The sequence below is a fragment of the Heptranchias perlo genome, chromosome 31 (assembly GCF_035084215.1).
Source record: "Heptranchias perlo isolate sHepPer1 chromosome 31, sHepPer1.hap1, whole genome shotgun sequence".
In the NCBI taxonomy this organism is placed as follows: Eukaryota; Metazoa; Chordata; class Chondrichthyes; order Hexanchiformes; family Hexanchidae; genus Heptranchias; species Heptranchias perlo.
The window spans coordinates 4536434-4553396 of NC_090355.1; the positions used below are offsets into that span (position 1 = coordinate 4536434).

Below are 16963 nucleotides of genomic sequence, written 5' to 3' on the forward strand. Positions count from 1 at the left end.
GGCGCTGTTTACCACGCATGGAAGTGATGCAATGATTTTAATGTGACAACTGTAAAACTGGCAAGATTGGGTTAGATACAACCTGTGCTGTGATCTGGCCCCATACGGTATAAGAGATGGAGACAGTGGCCCGAGGTGGTGATTGCAGAACCTTGTGCAGCACCGTCTCAGTGGGGACTCCCACCGGCAGCACTGGGTACAAGGTTATTCCGATCAAGTGGCTGGGAAGGCAGAAATCTTCCTGCAGTGGGGTATCAGGCCGAGTCCTGGATTACGTCTTTAAATCTAGTGTAGGGTCTACCGGCGTGAAATGGCCGCTGTCTGAGATCTTGGCCTAGACTGTGGTAAATGGGCAGACAATCGAGCTCTTTATCCCTGACAAGCCGTCCCCACAGCTACGATTCTGGTGGAACGTGAGAGGGCATCATTCAGACCGTCACCAAAAAGTTTCACACCATTCATCAGCAAAGCTCCTACTGCCTTCCAATTTTCCTGGTTTCCTCATTTACAAATAATCAGGATCACATCATTGATACTGACCTACATTGGCTCCCGGTCCCCAATGCCTCGATTTTAAAATTCTCATCCTTGTTTTCAAATCACTCCATGGCCCTCGCCCCTCCCTATCTCTGTAACCTCCTCCAGCCCGACAACCCTTTGAGATCCCTGCGCTCCTCCAATACTGGCCTCTTATGCATCCCCGATTTTCAACGCTCCACCATTGGCGGCCGTGCCTTCAGCTGCCTAGGCCCTAAGCCCTGGAATTCCATTCCTAAACCTCTCTCTCCTCCTTTAAGACACTCCTTAAAACCTACCTCTTTGACCAAGCCTGTCCTAATATCTCTTTTGGCTCTGTGTCAAATTTTGTCTGATTCCGCTGTTATGAAGAGCCTCAGGATGTTTTACTACGTTAAAAGGTGCTATATAAATGCAAGTTATAGTTGATACACAGACCTCCCAGTACAATAACTTAAGATGTGTAAATATCTGTCTGAAAAACAACCTTTAAAGTTTCCAGTGACTGCGATTAAGGCTGCTTTTTGCATTCTGTTTTCCAACCAGTGTCCTTACCTCTCGTTCCATACAGACGACACATTCTGACTGAGCCAGGAACTCCTCAGAGGCAGGCGCACTGGGTCTGCCTGGACTGGAAGGTCCTGCTTCATCCTCCACAGGAGCGCTGGGCTGTATCTCACCCGGAGCCGGTTCCAATCTTTGTTCTACAAAATCAGAGTCAAATTACGTGAGTATGCAGGTAAACCAGGGGGAGCAGTCCTGTCTGGTCAGGAACTTGCTTCACAAAAAGCAGCCAGTCCCCCCAATCTGCCTGCTGGAGGGGGATTGGTGCTCCTTGGCCAACTCGAGTCCCCGGTGATGGTTGTGTTTCACCTCAAGAGAAGGAACACAAACCCATCAATCGCTCTTACACCTGCGCCTCCCACTGGAAGGTCGTGGAATACTCAAGGTTAGATCTATGCTTCATTTACACTGCGCTCAATCCAACCGAGGCGGGGAGCGGGTGAGCGAGAGAGAAAAAGAGGGAGGGAGGGAGGGAGTGAGCAAGCGTGAATGAGATCAAGAAAAAAAAAAACAGCAATAAATGGGAAAGTTCAATCCCTGCCAGGGTGGGAGTGAAGGCAGAGCTGGCCCCTGGGCTGGGGAGGGAAAGTCCCATTGTGACTGACCGCTGGAGAGTGCGGCCTGTTTTGCACGTCTCAGTATTAGGTGGTGGATTTACCCACTGAGCCATCGGGGAGCTGGGAATTTATTGGTGAATATCCAAGAACAGCTCCTGCCCCCTCCCACGGTCACCTGTGGAGCTCGGCACTGATCCAGCCTTCACCCCCTCCTCTTCATACACAGAGGCAGCTTCTAGTATTGACGGAGATACGCAGTTCTTTCTCTTCACTCATCCCATGACCTTCTCTGTGCCCCACACTCTTTGTTTGACACTAAGTTGTGGGCGAGCCAGAATTGCGGTTATCTCGAGTCTCCCCACAAAGGTTTGGTGTCTGCTGCTTTCTTCCTCAGAGTTAGGCTGGATTCCATTGGCAGTCAGTCAGGCTGCGCATTCAAACAGTGGGATCTGCCACACTTTCCAGGGGCAAAATAAGAAAAAAAAACAAAGAAAAACTTGCCTTTATTTAGGGCCTTTCACGACCTCAGGACATCCCAAAGCTTTAAAACCAATAAAGTACTTTTTTAAAAACTGTAGTCCCTGTATTCGCTGCATTACAACAGTGACTACACGTGGCTGGCCTTCCTGAGGTCGTGAAAGGCATCATATAAATGCAAGCTCTTTTTTTCTTTATAATGTAGGAAACACTGCAGCCAATTTTCACACAGCAAAGTCCCACAAACAGCAATGAGATAATGATCAGATAATCTGTTTTAGTGATGTAGATTGAGGGATAAATATTGGCCAGGACACCAGGGAGAATTCCCCTGCTCCTCTTCAAATACTGCCATGGGTTCTTTTACCTATTAAGATTTGCCCAAACTAAAAATTTAGCCTTTCTACTGATGGTTGCCAGTCGAAACTATTCACAAGGCCAGGCTAACTCCAGTAATAGGTGTTTGTCCTCCAGCCGAGAGAGACACAGATAACCATTGCTGTGCAGTTACCTGCCCCGGGCAGACCCTCTTGGACCCGTCTGAGGATGGCGCGTTGTAGTCTGCTCTCCTTGACTCCAATCTGTGGACAGAGGGGGACATCTTCAAAATGCTATTCAACCAGGTTGGGACAGCACTAGCTCCATCACACATCACTCGCACATCCTATTCTGCACCTGGCTGTAAAATATACAGCGTTATCAAGCCCGCTCCTCGCCATCTCTGCTGTGAGATGTTGTTGAGGGGAGACCTTGCTTTCTCAGAAAGGGAGGGGCAACCTCAGCAAGCCCAAGGCACTCTCCTGATTAGCTGGTTAGAGAGAGTGATCTTGGAGGTATCCTGGCAACAGGTGACCGAACGCCCCCTCAGCCGAGGATGCAGTATAAAGTGGGTAAAATATCTGCACTCACCCACCCACCCAGAAATACTGCGCTCCAAGAGGTCTCCCTGTGTGAGGAGCGCTAGAGGAGTGCAAAGCTCTTGTTGCTGGTGGACTTAGAATCAGACAGCAGAGAGACGGCCATTCGGCCCATCGTGCCTATGCCGGCTCTTTGAAAGGGCTATTCAATTAGTCCAACTCCACTGCTCTTTCCCCATAGTCCTCCAAATTTTTCTTTTTCAGGTATTTATCCAATTTCCTTTTGAAAGTTATTATTGAATCTGCTTCCACCGCCCTTTCAGGCAGCGCATTCCAGATCATAACAGCTCACTGCGTAAAAAAATTCTCCTATTTTCCCCTCTGGTTCAATTGCCAGTAATCTTAAATCTGTGTCCTCTGCCCCTTCTGCCACTGGGAATAGTTTCTCCTTATTTACTCTATCAAAACCGGTCATGATTTTGAACACTTCTATTAAATTTCCTCTTAACCTTCTCTGCTCTAAAGAGAGCAACCCTCAGCTTCTCCATGTAACTGAAGTCCCTCATCCCTGGTAGCATTCTAGTAAATCTCCTCTGCACCCTCTCTAAGGCCTTGACATCCTTCCTAAAGTGTGGTGCCCAGAATTGGACACAATACTCCAGCTGAGTCCTAACCAGTGATTTATAAAAGGTTTAGAATGACTTCCTTGCTTGGAAGGAAGCACCTTTAATGAGATCTCCATTACATCAGGGGAATTGCCAGCAGAAAGTAGGCACTTGGCAGGGTGCTGAGAGGAAAGGGCACGACTTTCCATCCTCTGACTGGCTACATGCAGCTCTCGGTCCCCGTACTGTTGTCCAGCCGACCACTAAAGCCCGGTACTGAGCAAGTTCTTGAGACCCTCCCCAAGAAATGGTCTCAGATAAATCACAACCACACCCAGACACTAGAACTGACAACCATGTCCCTCATGGCAGAATGGCACCAGTCAGCTGAGCGATCCCAGACACAGCAGGAAATTCCATAGAGTATAGTGTCAACATCAGTATCCACTCCGGATAGTTTTTAAAGCAGGATTATCAGATACAGAACATCACCTTTAACTCTTCATTGGGACTGGAGGGAAACATCACTAAATCAATCGCCACTGAAATGAATGGGAGGGGGATCAGTCCCACATCACTCACTGTATTGAAATGAATGGGAGGGGGATCAGTCCCACATCACTCACTGTATTGAAATGAATGGGAGGGATCAGTCCCACATCACTCACTGTATTGAAATGAATGGGAGGGATCAGTCCCACATCACTCTAATTTAATTTAGCACATTATTTAGAAAAAAAACAACTCCCCCTAAACCGCTCCCCCTCCCGAATTGTTTCTCCCAAACCACAGTCAACGTTCGTTTATTTAAAGGCACACTCCGCAGTACCTGGTGGAGATCCTCCGCAGTCATGTAACGCAGCATCTTCAGGGTGACTCGCTGGTGGGCGAAAAGGGGCAAATACTGATCTGCTGAAAGTTCGGCCAACAAGTCCACCAGGGCCTTCTCCACACCCTCCTCCTGCACAGGTCGAAAGAGGGTCAAAAGATCAGCGGTTTGACTACAATACTCTACGGAGTGGGTTGGGTAGGGTGGTGGGCAGGGAGAACAAATGGGATGAAAGGGATTCTGTTGTGGGGGGGTGGTGTTGGGAGTAAATTAAGAAATATTTCGGAGTGTTGCCGAAGACAGGACCAGTCACTGTCTGTTACGGCTCTTAAAGTCTGGCCTAACACCTCCAACTTAGAATCATAGAATGATTACAGCACAGAAGGAGGCCATTCGGCCCATTGACTCCATGCCGTGTTTGACTCAAACGCACTTAAGAGAGCAAGTTAGTACCAACTTGTGTCAGAATAAAAAGATTTGCATTTCTATAGCACCTTTCATGACCTCACGACATCCCAAAGCGTTTCACGGCCAATGAATTGCTTTTTTGAAGCGTAGTCACTGTTGTAATGTAGGAAACGCGGCAGCCAATTTGCGCACAGCAAGATCCCACAAACAGCAGCGTGATAATGACCAGATAATCAGTTTTAGGTGACGTTGGTTGAGGGATAAATATTGGCCAGGACACCGGGGAGAACTCCCCTGCTCTTCTTTGAAATAGTGCCATGGGATCTTTAAGCTCCACCTGAGAGCATTCCCTCAGTACTGCAGTGAAGTGTCAGCCTAGATTTTGTGCTCAAGTCTCGAGTGGGGCTCGAACGCACGACCTTCTGACTCACAGGCGGGAGTGCTACCCACTGAGCCGAGGCTGACACTGTGGAATATGAGCAGCTTTGTGTTGCGAACCTGCTTCCACTAGAAGCTGGTTCGAGAGTGCCCCAAACTCAACGTCATGTAGCAGACTTTTGTCCCATCAGCCCAAATTGGGACTGAATGCATGTCAAGAGGTGAGAGGATCTAACTCAACGTGACACCAGATCTGGCCCAAATCAATTTTCAAATGGTCCTCCTGTTATGTACTTGGAGGTCGCCCAAGGGTCAGATTCAGCATCTGGTGGCAAATCACCTCTGGCACGGCATCAGATTTCACTGGTCTGGAACAACCCCAACCACATGGTGACCCTGGAGTGCAGACGTGGGCACCAAGAATATTAAAAAGAAAAATATACATATTCATAATTCAACAGGGATTATTGAGATATAGTGTTGGCATGTGGGCCAGGAGGGAGATGGAGATTGTCTGGGTATAGCTCCTGAACACGACACACGGATATGGGCTGAACAGTCTTCTGTCCCAGCAAATACTTGCATCACTACACAGAGCATGAATGGAGGGGGTGGGGGGCAAAGGTATGATCGAGTCACAGATGGAACGGGATGGGTTAACACAGTAACACTGTTCCGACCACAGGACAGTTCAGGATATTTTTCAACCAGAACGGTGTATTTTAGAGCAGCAACTTGCCCGTGCTCGGAGAGACAGGGGTTTCTGGTCCATCAGCCGCTGGTACTGAATCAGCCAGTAATTCTCCTGATTGGTCTCATGTTTCGTCTCCATTTCCATCTGAAAAGGAAAGAAAATCCACCTCATACCAATCGGATACAACAGCCCCATCAGAATCCACCCCATACCAAACAAAAACATATCAAATCCCATCAGAATCCAGCAATTGTATATCAGCTCCATCAGCCCATACCCAATCATAACATATCGACTATTCCACTAGAACCCATCCCTTACCCGTCAGTAAGGCATCAACCTGTCCCATCAGAATTCAATCATACCCAACATATTAATGCCCCATCAGAATCCAACTCATAACCCACCATACATCAACCACCCTACCGGATCTCAACTCGCTCCAATCCACCATAATATAAATGTAGCCCTCTCCACTACAGCTACTCCACTGTCCTTCCAGCAACAGAATCCAAATCAATCACACACACCCCTAGCATCCCCGATGTAAAACTCCAAAACCACAGATTAAGAGTCCAGCTCCTTCCTCGCATGCCAGGACTGCAATGGGATTTGAATGGAATGATGTATATGTAGACATTAATAAGGATGGCGTCCTTTATAGTATTTAATAGAAAAGTGGAGAGGCCACACTGAATAATAGCAACACACATGTTCCGTATCCACGTAGGAGAGGCATGTGCAACAAGCCTTCAGCAGACAGTGCGTCATTCAGGTGGAGTTCGGACGTCAGCTCTCCCTGGGCAGCTAAAGGGCGAGGTCATTTCCTCAACAATCTGGCACTAACAGATTGGTTACAATTAATAAGGTCTTGGAATAACTACTTTAAGAGGTGCACAACCGTAAGTACACAACTCGAGCCGCCATTCAACAGCTCACCCACCGTGTGTTGTGGGGCTCGGGGTGGGGGGTAAGCTCACGCTGTGTATTTTGGGGCTTGGGGGTGGAGGTGGTTCAGCTCACACACAGTGTGTTGGGGGGCTCAGCTCACACAAAGGAACTTGTAATAGTAGGGACATGAGACTTTCACATGGATGGGTTGGAGGTTGGGTGTGGATATGAATGGGGGGGGGTGGGGTGGGGGAGGGAGGAATTGATGTACTACTGATGGGGGGTGTGATTGATGGGGGGTGAGGGGGGTGCGAGTGATGAATTAACAGCATCGCAGAGAAGTGTAGCGGTACCAAAGTGCTAAATAGTCCCAGCGGCAAATACAGGCTGCGGGTCCCAATCCCCCTGTGCAAAGCACACCCAGTGCACCACTCCGCGTGCACGCACACGCTCCACGTACCAGCAGGTCCTGTAGCTCCATCTCTCGCTGCTTCTTCTCTTTCAGCAGCTGTTGCAGGATATCACTCAGCGCCTGCCGCTCGTCCATCAGCGTTTCCTGTCATGTGACAAAACAGCCAATAACAAGCGAAGAGGACAGACAGACAGACAGGCTCGCGGGACAGAAGACAGAACAGGACGTGTCGGAGGGGATTGTGTCGCACTAGCGACGACATCCAACGTGCGAGGATGGGGGTGGGGGGGGGGGGGGGGAGGGGGCGCAGAGAGGGGGCGGGGTCAGGTGGGCGTGAGGACGAGGGAGGGAGAGACACAAGATAAGACGACAACAGACACTATGCAACCCTTTTGTTGGAAGAATATAAACTGCAGGATGAAGCCTCTGAATTAGCTGGAAATGAGATGAACTCCTGCAGTGAGTCGGCGTCCACAGACTCGGGGACACACTGATAGCATGGCTCTCGAGCTTCTACACAGAGGAATCGGACTGATCCACATACTGTGCTGCTTTGAATGTCGCAGGGCTGGGATTGTGGGTGTGTGTCGCTGAGATTTCCGCCCTACCTGAAGATTCTCCAAGTCACCCTCTCTTCTGTCTAACTCGATCTGTGTCAGCTGCATTAACTCAGTCTCAATCAATTTGATCTGAATGGTTCAAAACAAAACAAAAAATAGAATGGGTTGATTAGATACATGTAGATGGGGGTGAGGTCTGTTTACAATCCACCAGCAGAGCGCTGGAGGGCTAAACAGTGACAAAAATAATTTCTGCAAATGTAAGATGGGATGGAGGATGAGGCGTTTGCTGAGATGCGGCAGGGAGCTGACGGAAGCAGTCTGTCTGCGCTGGAGCCGGTTTACACTACTCGTGGAGCAGGTGAACCAGTTTAACTTCGCACCAACCCTGCAGTTAGAGTAAATGCAGCCTCAATCCAGAGTCAGGGCTCGATACCAGATCGAAGCGAAGTCCAACTCTCTGGAGGAGGGCAGGGCCGTAACTCCAGATTAACACCACACTACTTCAGTGTTGGTGCGAATGGGAACGTTAAACTTGTATAACTGCACCCAGAGGCTCTTCACTTCCATTTGCCCAGCCCAGGACAAATAGTTCGGAATAATGTAGGAGGGCAGCTCATGGGATGCAGGGATCGAAGGACAGATTTGTCCTGTCACTATATTACTCACCGCTTGTCCTGGTGCAGTGGGTGTTCAGACAACGGTCTCAGTCTTGTTCCACCTAATGCAGTGAGATCGCCGCAATAGGAGCTGGTCCACAGAGCCACTCGTCAACACGGCGCAGAGCCGCCCGCCCCGGGCACAGAGCCGCGCGCCAACACGGCGCAGAGCCGCGCGCCAACACGGCGCAGAGCCGCGCGCCAACACGGCGCAGAGCCGCGCGCCAACACGGCGCAGAGCCGCGCGCCAACACGGCGCAGAGCCGCGCGCCAACACGGCGCAGAGCCGCGCGCCAACACGGCGCAGAGCCGCGCGCCAACACGGCGCAGAGCCGCGCGCCAACACGGCGCAGAGCCGCGCGCCAACACGGCGCAGAGCCGCGCGCCAACACGGCGCAGAGCCGCGCGCCAACACGGCACAGAGCCGCGCGCCAACACGGCACAGAGCCGCGCGCCAACACGGCACAGAGCCGCGCGCCAACACGGCACAGAGCCGCCCGCCCCGGGCACAGAGCCGCGCGCCAACACGGCACAGAGCCGCGCGCCAACACGGCACAGAGCCGCGCGCCAACACGGCACAGAGCCGCGCGTCAACACGGCACAGAGCCGCGCGTCAACACGGCACAGAGCCGCGCGTCAACACGGCACAGAGCCGCGCGTCAACACGGCACAGAGCCGCGCGTCAACACGGCACAGAGCCGCGCGTCAACACGGCACAGAGCCGCGCGTCAACACGGCACAGAGCCGCGCGTCAACACGGCACAGAGCCGCGCGTCAACACGGCACAGAGCCGCGCGTCAACACGGCACAGAGCCGCGCGTCAACACGGCACAGAGCCGCGCGTCAACACGGCACAGAGCCGCGCGTCAACACGGCACAGAGCCGCGCGTCAACACGGCACAGAGCCGCGCGTCAACACGGCACAGAGCCGCGCGTCAACACGGCACAGAGCCGCGCGTCAACACGGCACAGAGCCGCGCGTCAACACGGCACAGAGCCGCGCGTCAACACGGCACAGAGCCGCGCGTCAACAGGGCACAGAGCCGCGCGTCAACACGGCACAGAGCCGCGCGTCAACACGGCACAGAGCCGCGCGTCAACACGGCACAGAGCCACCCGCCCCGGGCACAGAGCCGCGCGTCAACACGGCACAGAGCCGCGCGTCAACACGGCACAGAGCCGCGCGTCAACACGGCACAGAGCCGCGCGTCAACACGGCACAGAGCCGCGCGTCAACACGGCACAGAGCCGCGCGTCAACACGGCACAGAGCCGCGCGTCAACACGGCACAGAGCCGCGCGTCAACACGGCACAGAGCCGCGCGTCAACACGGCACAGAGCCGCGCGTCAACACGGCACAGAGCCGCGCGTCAACACGGCACAGAGCCGCGCGTCAACACGGCACAGAGCCGCGCGTCAACACGGCACAGAGCCGCGCGTCAACACGGCACAGAGCCGCGCGTCAACACGGCACAGAGCCGCGCGTCAACACGGCACAGAGCCGCGCGTCAACACGGGCACAGAGCCACCCGCCCCGGGCACAGAGCCACGCATCAACACGGCACAGAGCCACGCATCAACACGGCACAGAGCCACGCATCAACACGGCACAGAGCCACGCATCAACACGGCACAGAGCCACGCATCAACACGGCACAGAGCCACGCATCAACACGGCACAGAGCCACGCATCAACACGGCACAGAGCCACGCATCAACACGGCACAGAGCCACGCATCAACACGGCACAGAGCCACGCATCAACACGGCACAGAGCCACGCATCAACACGGCACAGAGCCACGCATCAACACGGCACAGAGCCACGCATCAACACGGCACAGAGCCACGCATCAACACGGCACAGAGCCACGCATCAACACGGCACAGAGCCACGCATCAACACGGCACAGAGCCACGCATCAACACGGCACAGAGCCACGCATCAACACGGCACAGAGCCACGCATCAACACGGCACAGAGCCACGCATCAACACGGCACAGAGCCACGCATCAACACGGCACAGAGCCACGCATCAACACGGCACAGAGCCACGCATCAACACGGCACAGAGCCACGCATCAACACGGCACAGAGCCACGCATCAACACGGCACAGAGCCACGCATCAACACGGCACAGAGCCACGCATCAACACGGCACAGAGCCACGCATCAACACGGCACAGAGCCGCCCGCCCTGGGCACAGAGCCATGCAACAACACGGCACAGAGCCGCCCGCCCCGGGCACAGAGCCATGCAACAACACGGCACAGAGCCGCTCGCCCCGGGCACAGAGCCACACATCAACATACCAGAGCCCTCCACCCCACCCACACACGGCACAGAGCTGCCCGCCCCGGGCACAGCCATGCATCAACATGGCACAGAGCCGCCCGCCTCTAGACTCGACTATTCCAATGCTCTCCTGTCCGGTCTCCCATCTTCCACCCTCCATAAACTTGAGCTCATCCAAAACCCTGCTGCCCGTATCCTAACACGTACCAAGTCCTGTTCACCTATCACCCCTATGCTTGCTGACCTACACTGGCTCCAAGTCCACAAACAAATTTAAAATTCTCATCCTTTGAGTTTAAATCCCTTCATGGCCTTGCCCCTCCCTATCTCCTCCAGCCCTACAACCCCCACCCCCCCCCGAACTCTCTGTTCCCAAGTCTGGTCTCTTGTGCAACCGCGCCTCCCCCCACCCCCCAAACTATTGCCCCATTAGGTCCCAAGCTCTGAAATATCCTCCCTAAACCTCTCCACCTCTCTCTCCTCCTTTAAACCCACCTCTTTGACCAAGCTTGTGGTCACCCCTCCTAATATCTCCTCCCTCAATTTGGTGTTCATTTTCTCCTTATGTCTGTGAAGCGCCCCAAAGGTGCTGTATGCAAATGCAAGTTGTCGTTAATTAAATTACATGGAAGCAACAAAAAAAAATATGGAAAATAGGAAAACTTCCTGAAATATTCTTGCTACAGAGGCTGATCTCAACCCAGAATGGCACAAAATCATCAGATTAGCAGTCAATACAGTTTATGAAAAACAGTTGAAAAGCTACCTCATCACGTGTCAGTATTGGCTGTATTTGCCATGCTGCTCCCACCTATTACCCTCCTGTCCAGTAATCAGTGGCTTCCCATGAACACAAGATGTGTGTCAGTTTGGCTCAGTGGGTAGCACTCTCGCCCCTGAGTCAGGAAGTTATGAGTTCAAGTCCCACTCCAGGACTTGAGCACATAATCCAGGCTAACACCTCAGTGCGGTGCTGAGGGAGTGCTGCACTGTTGGAGGTGCCGTCCTAAACTCAGGTTTTGTTTTCCTGTTCAGCTGGACATTGAAAGTGTAGCCTGGCAGCCACCAGGAGAACATAGTGGAAATTCAGGCGTGTGTAGAGCATGAATATTTGACCATGTTGGAAGTTGGCCCTTTAAAGATCCCATGGCACTATTGGAAGAGCTGGGAATTCTTTCAATATCCTGTCCGATATTCCTCTCTCAAACATCAAAAAAAAAACTCAGATTGTCTGATCATTCATCTCAACGCTGTTTGTGGGACCGTGCGGTGTGTAAAATGGCTGCCCCGTTCACCTACGTAACAACGGTGATCACGCGTCAAAGCTTTGGGATGTTTGAAAGATGCAAGGAGGCACCGTATAAATACAAGTTCTTTCTTCAGAGGGTCCAGGGGGACAGACTGTACCAGCAAGTCCGCACTGGTCTTTCGAAGCAGCGGAGGTAACACAGGCAGAGGTCCATATTAATCAGAGCCACAGCAGCTATGACACAAAGCCTTTCAGCCAACAAATTTTACACTAACAATGTTTGAAAGCTGCTTTGGGCTGTTAATCAATCTCTGCATATGCCTTTCAAAAATTAACCTCATTTTATTAATTGAAGCGATATCACTGCAATAAAGCAGGCAGTGAGTTCTATTGGTAAAGCATTGGATTCCCAGTCTGAGAAATACCAGGTTAAATTCCCAGTCCTGATACCAGGATTGTTTTGACAAGTCAGAGATAGAGCAGCAGAGTGAGTGCTGCAATGGAGTCTTTCATCAGAGGACAGCAGTGGGGGTGGGGGGGAAGGAGGCGACGAGGGGGGAGCAGGAGAGAAATCCACCAGCAGGAGCAGTTCACAGCCCCCAGGGAGCACGTCACCCAGTCAGAAAGAGGATGTAAATCCAACTGCAGAGGACTGCTCTCCTGACTGAACAGGGAGGGGAAGCAGAGGGCTGTGGAGGGAGAGTGGAGAAAAGAGAGAAAACAGACACAGAAAGAGCACGAGCAAGATAACAAGCACGACAGAGCGTGCGCGAGCGAACGAGAGCGCACGAGAACGAGCGAGCGAGCGCGAGCCGAGCGTGAGAGAGAGAGAGAGAGAGAGAGAGCGCACGCAAGAACGTGCGAGAAAGAAGCTTAAAAGAGCAAGAAAAAATAGAAACAGAAAGAAAGAATGAGAAAAAAAGAGCGAGGGTCTCGAATGTGTTTCAAGTCACACGAACTGCAAAGCCAGTTCATGTGCTGAATGCCTAATTTTTCCGACATGGCTCGTGTGCACTGTGAGGCCAGTTGGCAAAGTGCGTACCCCACCCTGGGGAAATCTGGTATATACAGGGTGTTGTCACTTGGTGCTCAGAAACTCGCTCGCTCTACCACCCCTCCCCAACTATCACGTAGGCAAGTAGACACTGTGCGAGCTGGTTTCCAGGTGATGACTAATTTCTAGCCCTCCCAGGACTGTACCTGTTGGACCATGCTCACCTGGTCTCTGATCCGTGTGTGCTTGCTGTCCTTCTTCATCTGCAGCGCCTCAAATGCCACCTTCTGCATCTCCGCCTGAAAACATGGAATTACATAAAATTTACAGCACAAAAACAGGTCATTCGGCCCAACTGGTCTGTGCCAGTGTTTATGCTCCACAAGAACCTCCTCCCACCTTACTTCGTCTCACCCTATCAGCATATCCTTCTATTCCTTTCTCCCTTATGTACTTATCTAGCTTCCCCTGAAAGGCATCTATACGATTCGCCTCAACTACTCCATGTGGTAGTGAGTTCCGCATTCAGTGAAGAAGTTTCTCACATAAGTTTTTGTTTTGAAGCCTTTCAAGATGTTTGAGATGCGATAAGGCGCTGCATAAACAAAACTCTCCTTCTGTAAAACGGTTTCTCCTTAACGCCCCCCCTACCTTACACCCTCACTCCTGTTCGACCCGACCGCGACAGGGAGTGACGACTGCATAGCTACTCACCAACAGTCGTCCTTACACAGAGACTTACCTCGGCAAGAATCTGCCCAACGGTCTTGTTCTGATCCAGCTGCTGCCAGGCCTGGACTTGTTGGAGTTTCCCGTCCATTTCGACCATGCTGTAAAACAGGAGCCGAGCTTACGGTGACCGGTGCTCGTTCCTAGAGATGTCAGCTGAACAACACTCACTCTCACAACCCAGTACACTCAGTTATTTTCAACACACCATCTCCCAGTGCTGCTCTGTAGCAGCCAGGAGAACAGTCAGTTGGGCCGAATGGCCTGTTTGTAGATTCTATGTAAGGCACCGAACACAATAGATACCTTAAGGATGTAGGAGCAAGAAAATCTCCCTCATTCACTCTTCCACCATATAACCTAACCCTTTGTGTCTCTCTCCCCTTCCTGTTAAACCTGCTTGCGGCCGGATCACTGCGGAGGTGGGAATTATCTACCCATCCTCTCGGGCCTCTTGCTCATCTCCTAACCTACTGCACACCGTTAGGGCCCACAAGTGGACACAGCTTCTCCACATCCACCCTATCAAACCCTTTCATGACTTTAATCTGGTCTATGCCGGTGTTTATATTCCACACGAGCCTCCTCCCACTCTAATTACCCCTGCCCAAATATTCCCTTCTCCCTCACGTATGCATCAATCCTCCCCTTAAATGTGTCAACGCTCTCTGCTTCAACCACTCCACGTGGCAGTGAGTTCCATATTCTCACCACTTTCTTCGAAGGCCGTTCTGCACCTTTCGGGAGTCACTGCGTCAGCCCCTTTAATACGGTGACCGGGTGAGATTGGAGAATCACTCCATCGCAAACGGCTTCCGAGGTCGGTTTAATATTTACGAGAGAAACGCGAACCCAATGAATGAGCCGGCACCGGTGGGTTAAAAGCGACGCTGGTCCCCCCCGGAGGAAGCGGCTGGTCATTCCGTACCTGGAGCTGGCCTCGTCCACCAGGTGTTGTCGCCTCGTCTCGTAGACCATCTGCAAGATCTTGTTCAGGGAACTTTCGGTGAGCAGCTCCTGCATCGCAACTGCAAGACATGAAAGGGGGAGAGGGGGCGTGAGAAGGTCAGGGCATCTATTGAGCACAACAACAGCCTGCATTTATATAAAGCAGTTTATATAGTTTTTCTCCCAAATATTAACGTAGTAAAACGTCCCAATGTGCTTCACAGGAGGGTCATAAACCCAAAATTGATACTGAGGCACATAAGGAGACATTAGGACAGGTGACCAAAAGCTTGGCTGAAGAGGTAGGTTTTAAGGAGCGTCTTAAAGGAGGAGAGAGAGGCGGAGAGGTTTAGGGAGGGAATTCCAGAGCTTACGGCCTAGGCAGCTGAAATTAAAATCGGGGATGCGCAAGAGGCCAGAACTGGAGGAGCGCAGAGATCTCGGAGGGTTATAGGGCTGGAGGAGGTTAGAGAGATAGGGAGGGACGAGGCCATGGAGGAATTTGAAAACAACGATGGGAAATTTAAGATCGAGGCATTCCTGGATCGGGATCCAATGTAGTTCAGCGAGCACAGGGGGTGATGGGTGAACGGGACTTGGTGCGAGTTAGGATACGGGCAGCAGAGAACAGGGAGCGTCTAGAATGCGACATGGCGCTAGAGGCAGAGAGCGGGGCCTCTGGGATGCTCGCCACAAGACCGCGCTCCGGGCTGAAGTTCGCCATTCGTTAAAAACAGACCATGGGTCCCCCTTTAGTTCACAGAACAGTTTGAAGAAACCGAAGTTCAGACCACCACCCTCTCCTCTTCCTCCCTCTCCCTCCCTCCCTCCCCCCTCTCCCCCCTCTCCCCCCTCTCCCCCCTCTCCCCCCTCTCCCCCCTCTCCCCCATCTCAGTGCCGGGCTCCCGTTGCCATGCTTGTTCAGCTGGCACAGCGGGAGGCTGGGGATCGCCGGCTCTTCTGCTGCTACGGTCACTGCCGCTCCAATTAAAAAGAAAGACTTGCGTTTATATAGCACCTTTCATGGCCTCAGGACGTCCCAAAGCCATGCCAGCCTTGGCTCAGCGGCAGCACTCTGTCCGTTGAGTCAGAAGGTCGTGGGTTCAAGTCCTATCGCAGAGACTTGAGCACAGAACCTAGACTGACTCCAGTGCAGTACTGAGGGAGCACTGCACTGTCAGAGGTGCTGTCTTTCGGATGAGACGTTAAACTGAGTGACTACACTTCAAAAAAGTATTTTATTGGCTGGAAAGCGTTTTGGGACATCCTGAGGTCATTAAAGGCGCTATATAAATGCAAGTCTTTTTTCTTTAAAGCACTTTACAACCAATGAAGTACTTTTTGAAGTGTAGTCACTGTTGGAATGCAGTCAATTTGTGCACAGCAAGCTCCCACACACAGCAATTTGATGATGACCAGATTATCTGTTTTTAATGATCTTGGTTGAGGGATAAATATTGGCCAGGACACCGGGAAGAACTCCTCTGCTCTTCTTCGAAATAGTGCCGTGGGATTTTTTTACGTCCACCTGAGGGGGCAAACGGGGCCTCAGTTCAACGTCTCACCCGAAAGACGGCACCTCCGACAGTGCAGCACTCCCTCAGCACTGCACTGGGAGTGTCAGCCTAGATTATGCGCTCAAGTCCCTAGCGTAGGACTGGAGCCCACAACCTTCTGATTCGGAGGCGAGCAAGCCTCTAGGGTCAGTCTGGTCTCAGCATCTCCCCTCTCTGCCCCAAGACGAGAGGCACAGCTGCCACTTTGTGCTCAGTCCACCGAGCGGACAGTGGAGAGAGCTGGAGCCGTGACTGCTCGCATCACAAGAATATCAGATCTGTGTAGAGCGAAGGGATTTCATTTAAAAAAGATACAGGCACGCAATTCGGGAATCCCATATAAATGTGATAAAATGGCAGGGTCAGAGGTTAAAGTGCATATTTCTGACCTGCCACCTCCTTCTTTCGTAGCCTCTCGTTCTCCTCCTGTGTAATTGCCATCAGCTGTTCCATCCTTAGCCTGTAGGGAGATGGACAAGAGGATAGGGTTACAACACCACAGTGAGGGACGAGCCCAGCGAACTGGCCGGGAGCTATTTAACTCTATCAGTAGTATTCGCCATTTCAAAGATTTTGTCAACGAGCAATAAAATAAACTCCTCCCAATGATGCCCACAACACCAACAGACTCGATCCTGGAGAGCAGACACCAGGCTGGGTCAGGCAGCCGCACACAGCAGATAGCATCCAACATCTCGGGAACACCAATGAGCCAGATTAACACTGCTCGGTATCACAGGGCCCTGACCAGGAGTGCTCCAGCCTGACAGTGAGTGGGAGCT

The 16963-nt window shown here is 52.1% G+C and overlaps 1 protein-coding gene across 2 annotated transcripts in view; it reads right to left on the reverse strand.

Moving 5' to 3' along the window:
• Positions 1-16963, reverse strand: part of lrsam1 (leucine rich repeat and sterile alpha motif containing 1) — a 69068-nt gene that overhangs the window by 7701 nt on the left and 44404 nt on the right. For both annotated transcript variants that reach the window (XM_067969539.1, XM_067969538.1), the window contains exons 14-23: positions 16571-16641; positions 14606-14705; positions 13691-13778; positions 13173-13247; positions 7797-7877; positions 7237-7332; positions 5931-6029; positions 4406-4537; positions 2626-2695; positions 1072-1220 (exon numbers count right to left, since the gene is read on the reverse strand). In XM_067969539.1, the coding sequence (XP_067825640.1) occupies positions 1072-1220; positions 2626-2695; positions 4406-4537; positions 5931-6029; positions 7237-7332; positions 7797-7877; positions 13173-13247; positions 13691-13778; positions 14606-14705; positions 16571-16641 (961 nt within the window). The remainder of the gene's footprint in view (positions 1-1071; positions 1221-2625; positions 2696-4405; positions 4538-5930; positions 6030-7236; positions 7333-7796; positions 7878-13172; positions 13248-13690; positions 13779-14605; positions 14706-16570; positions 16642-16963) is intronic.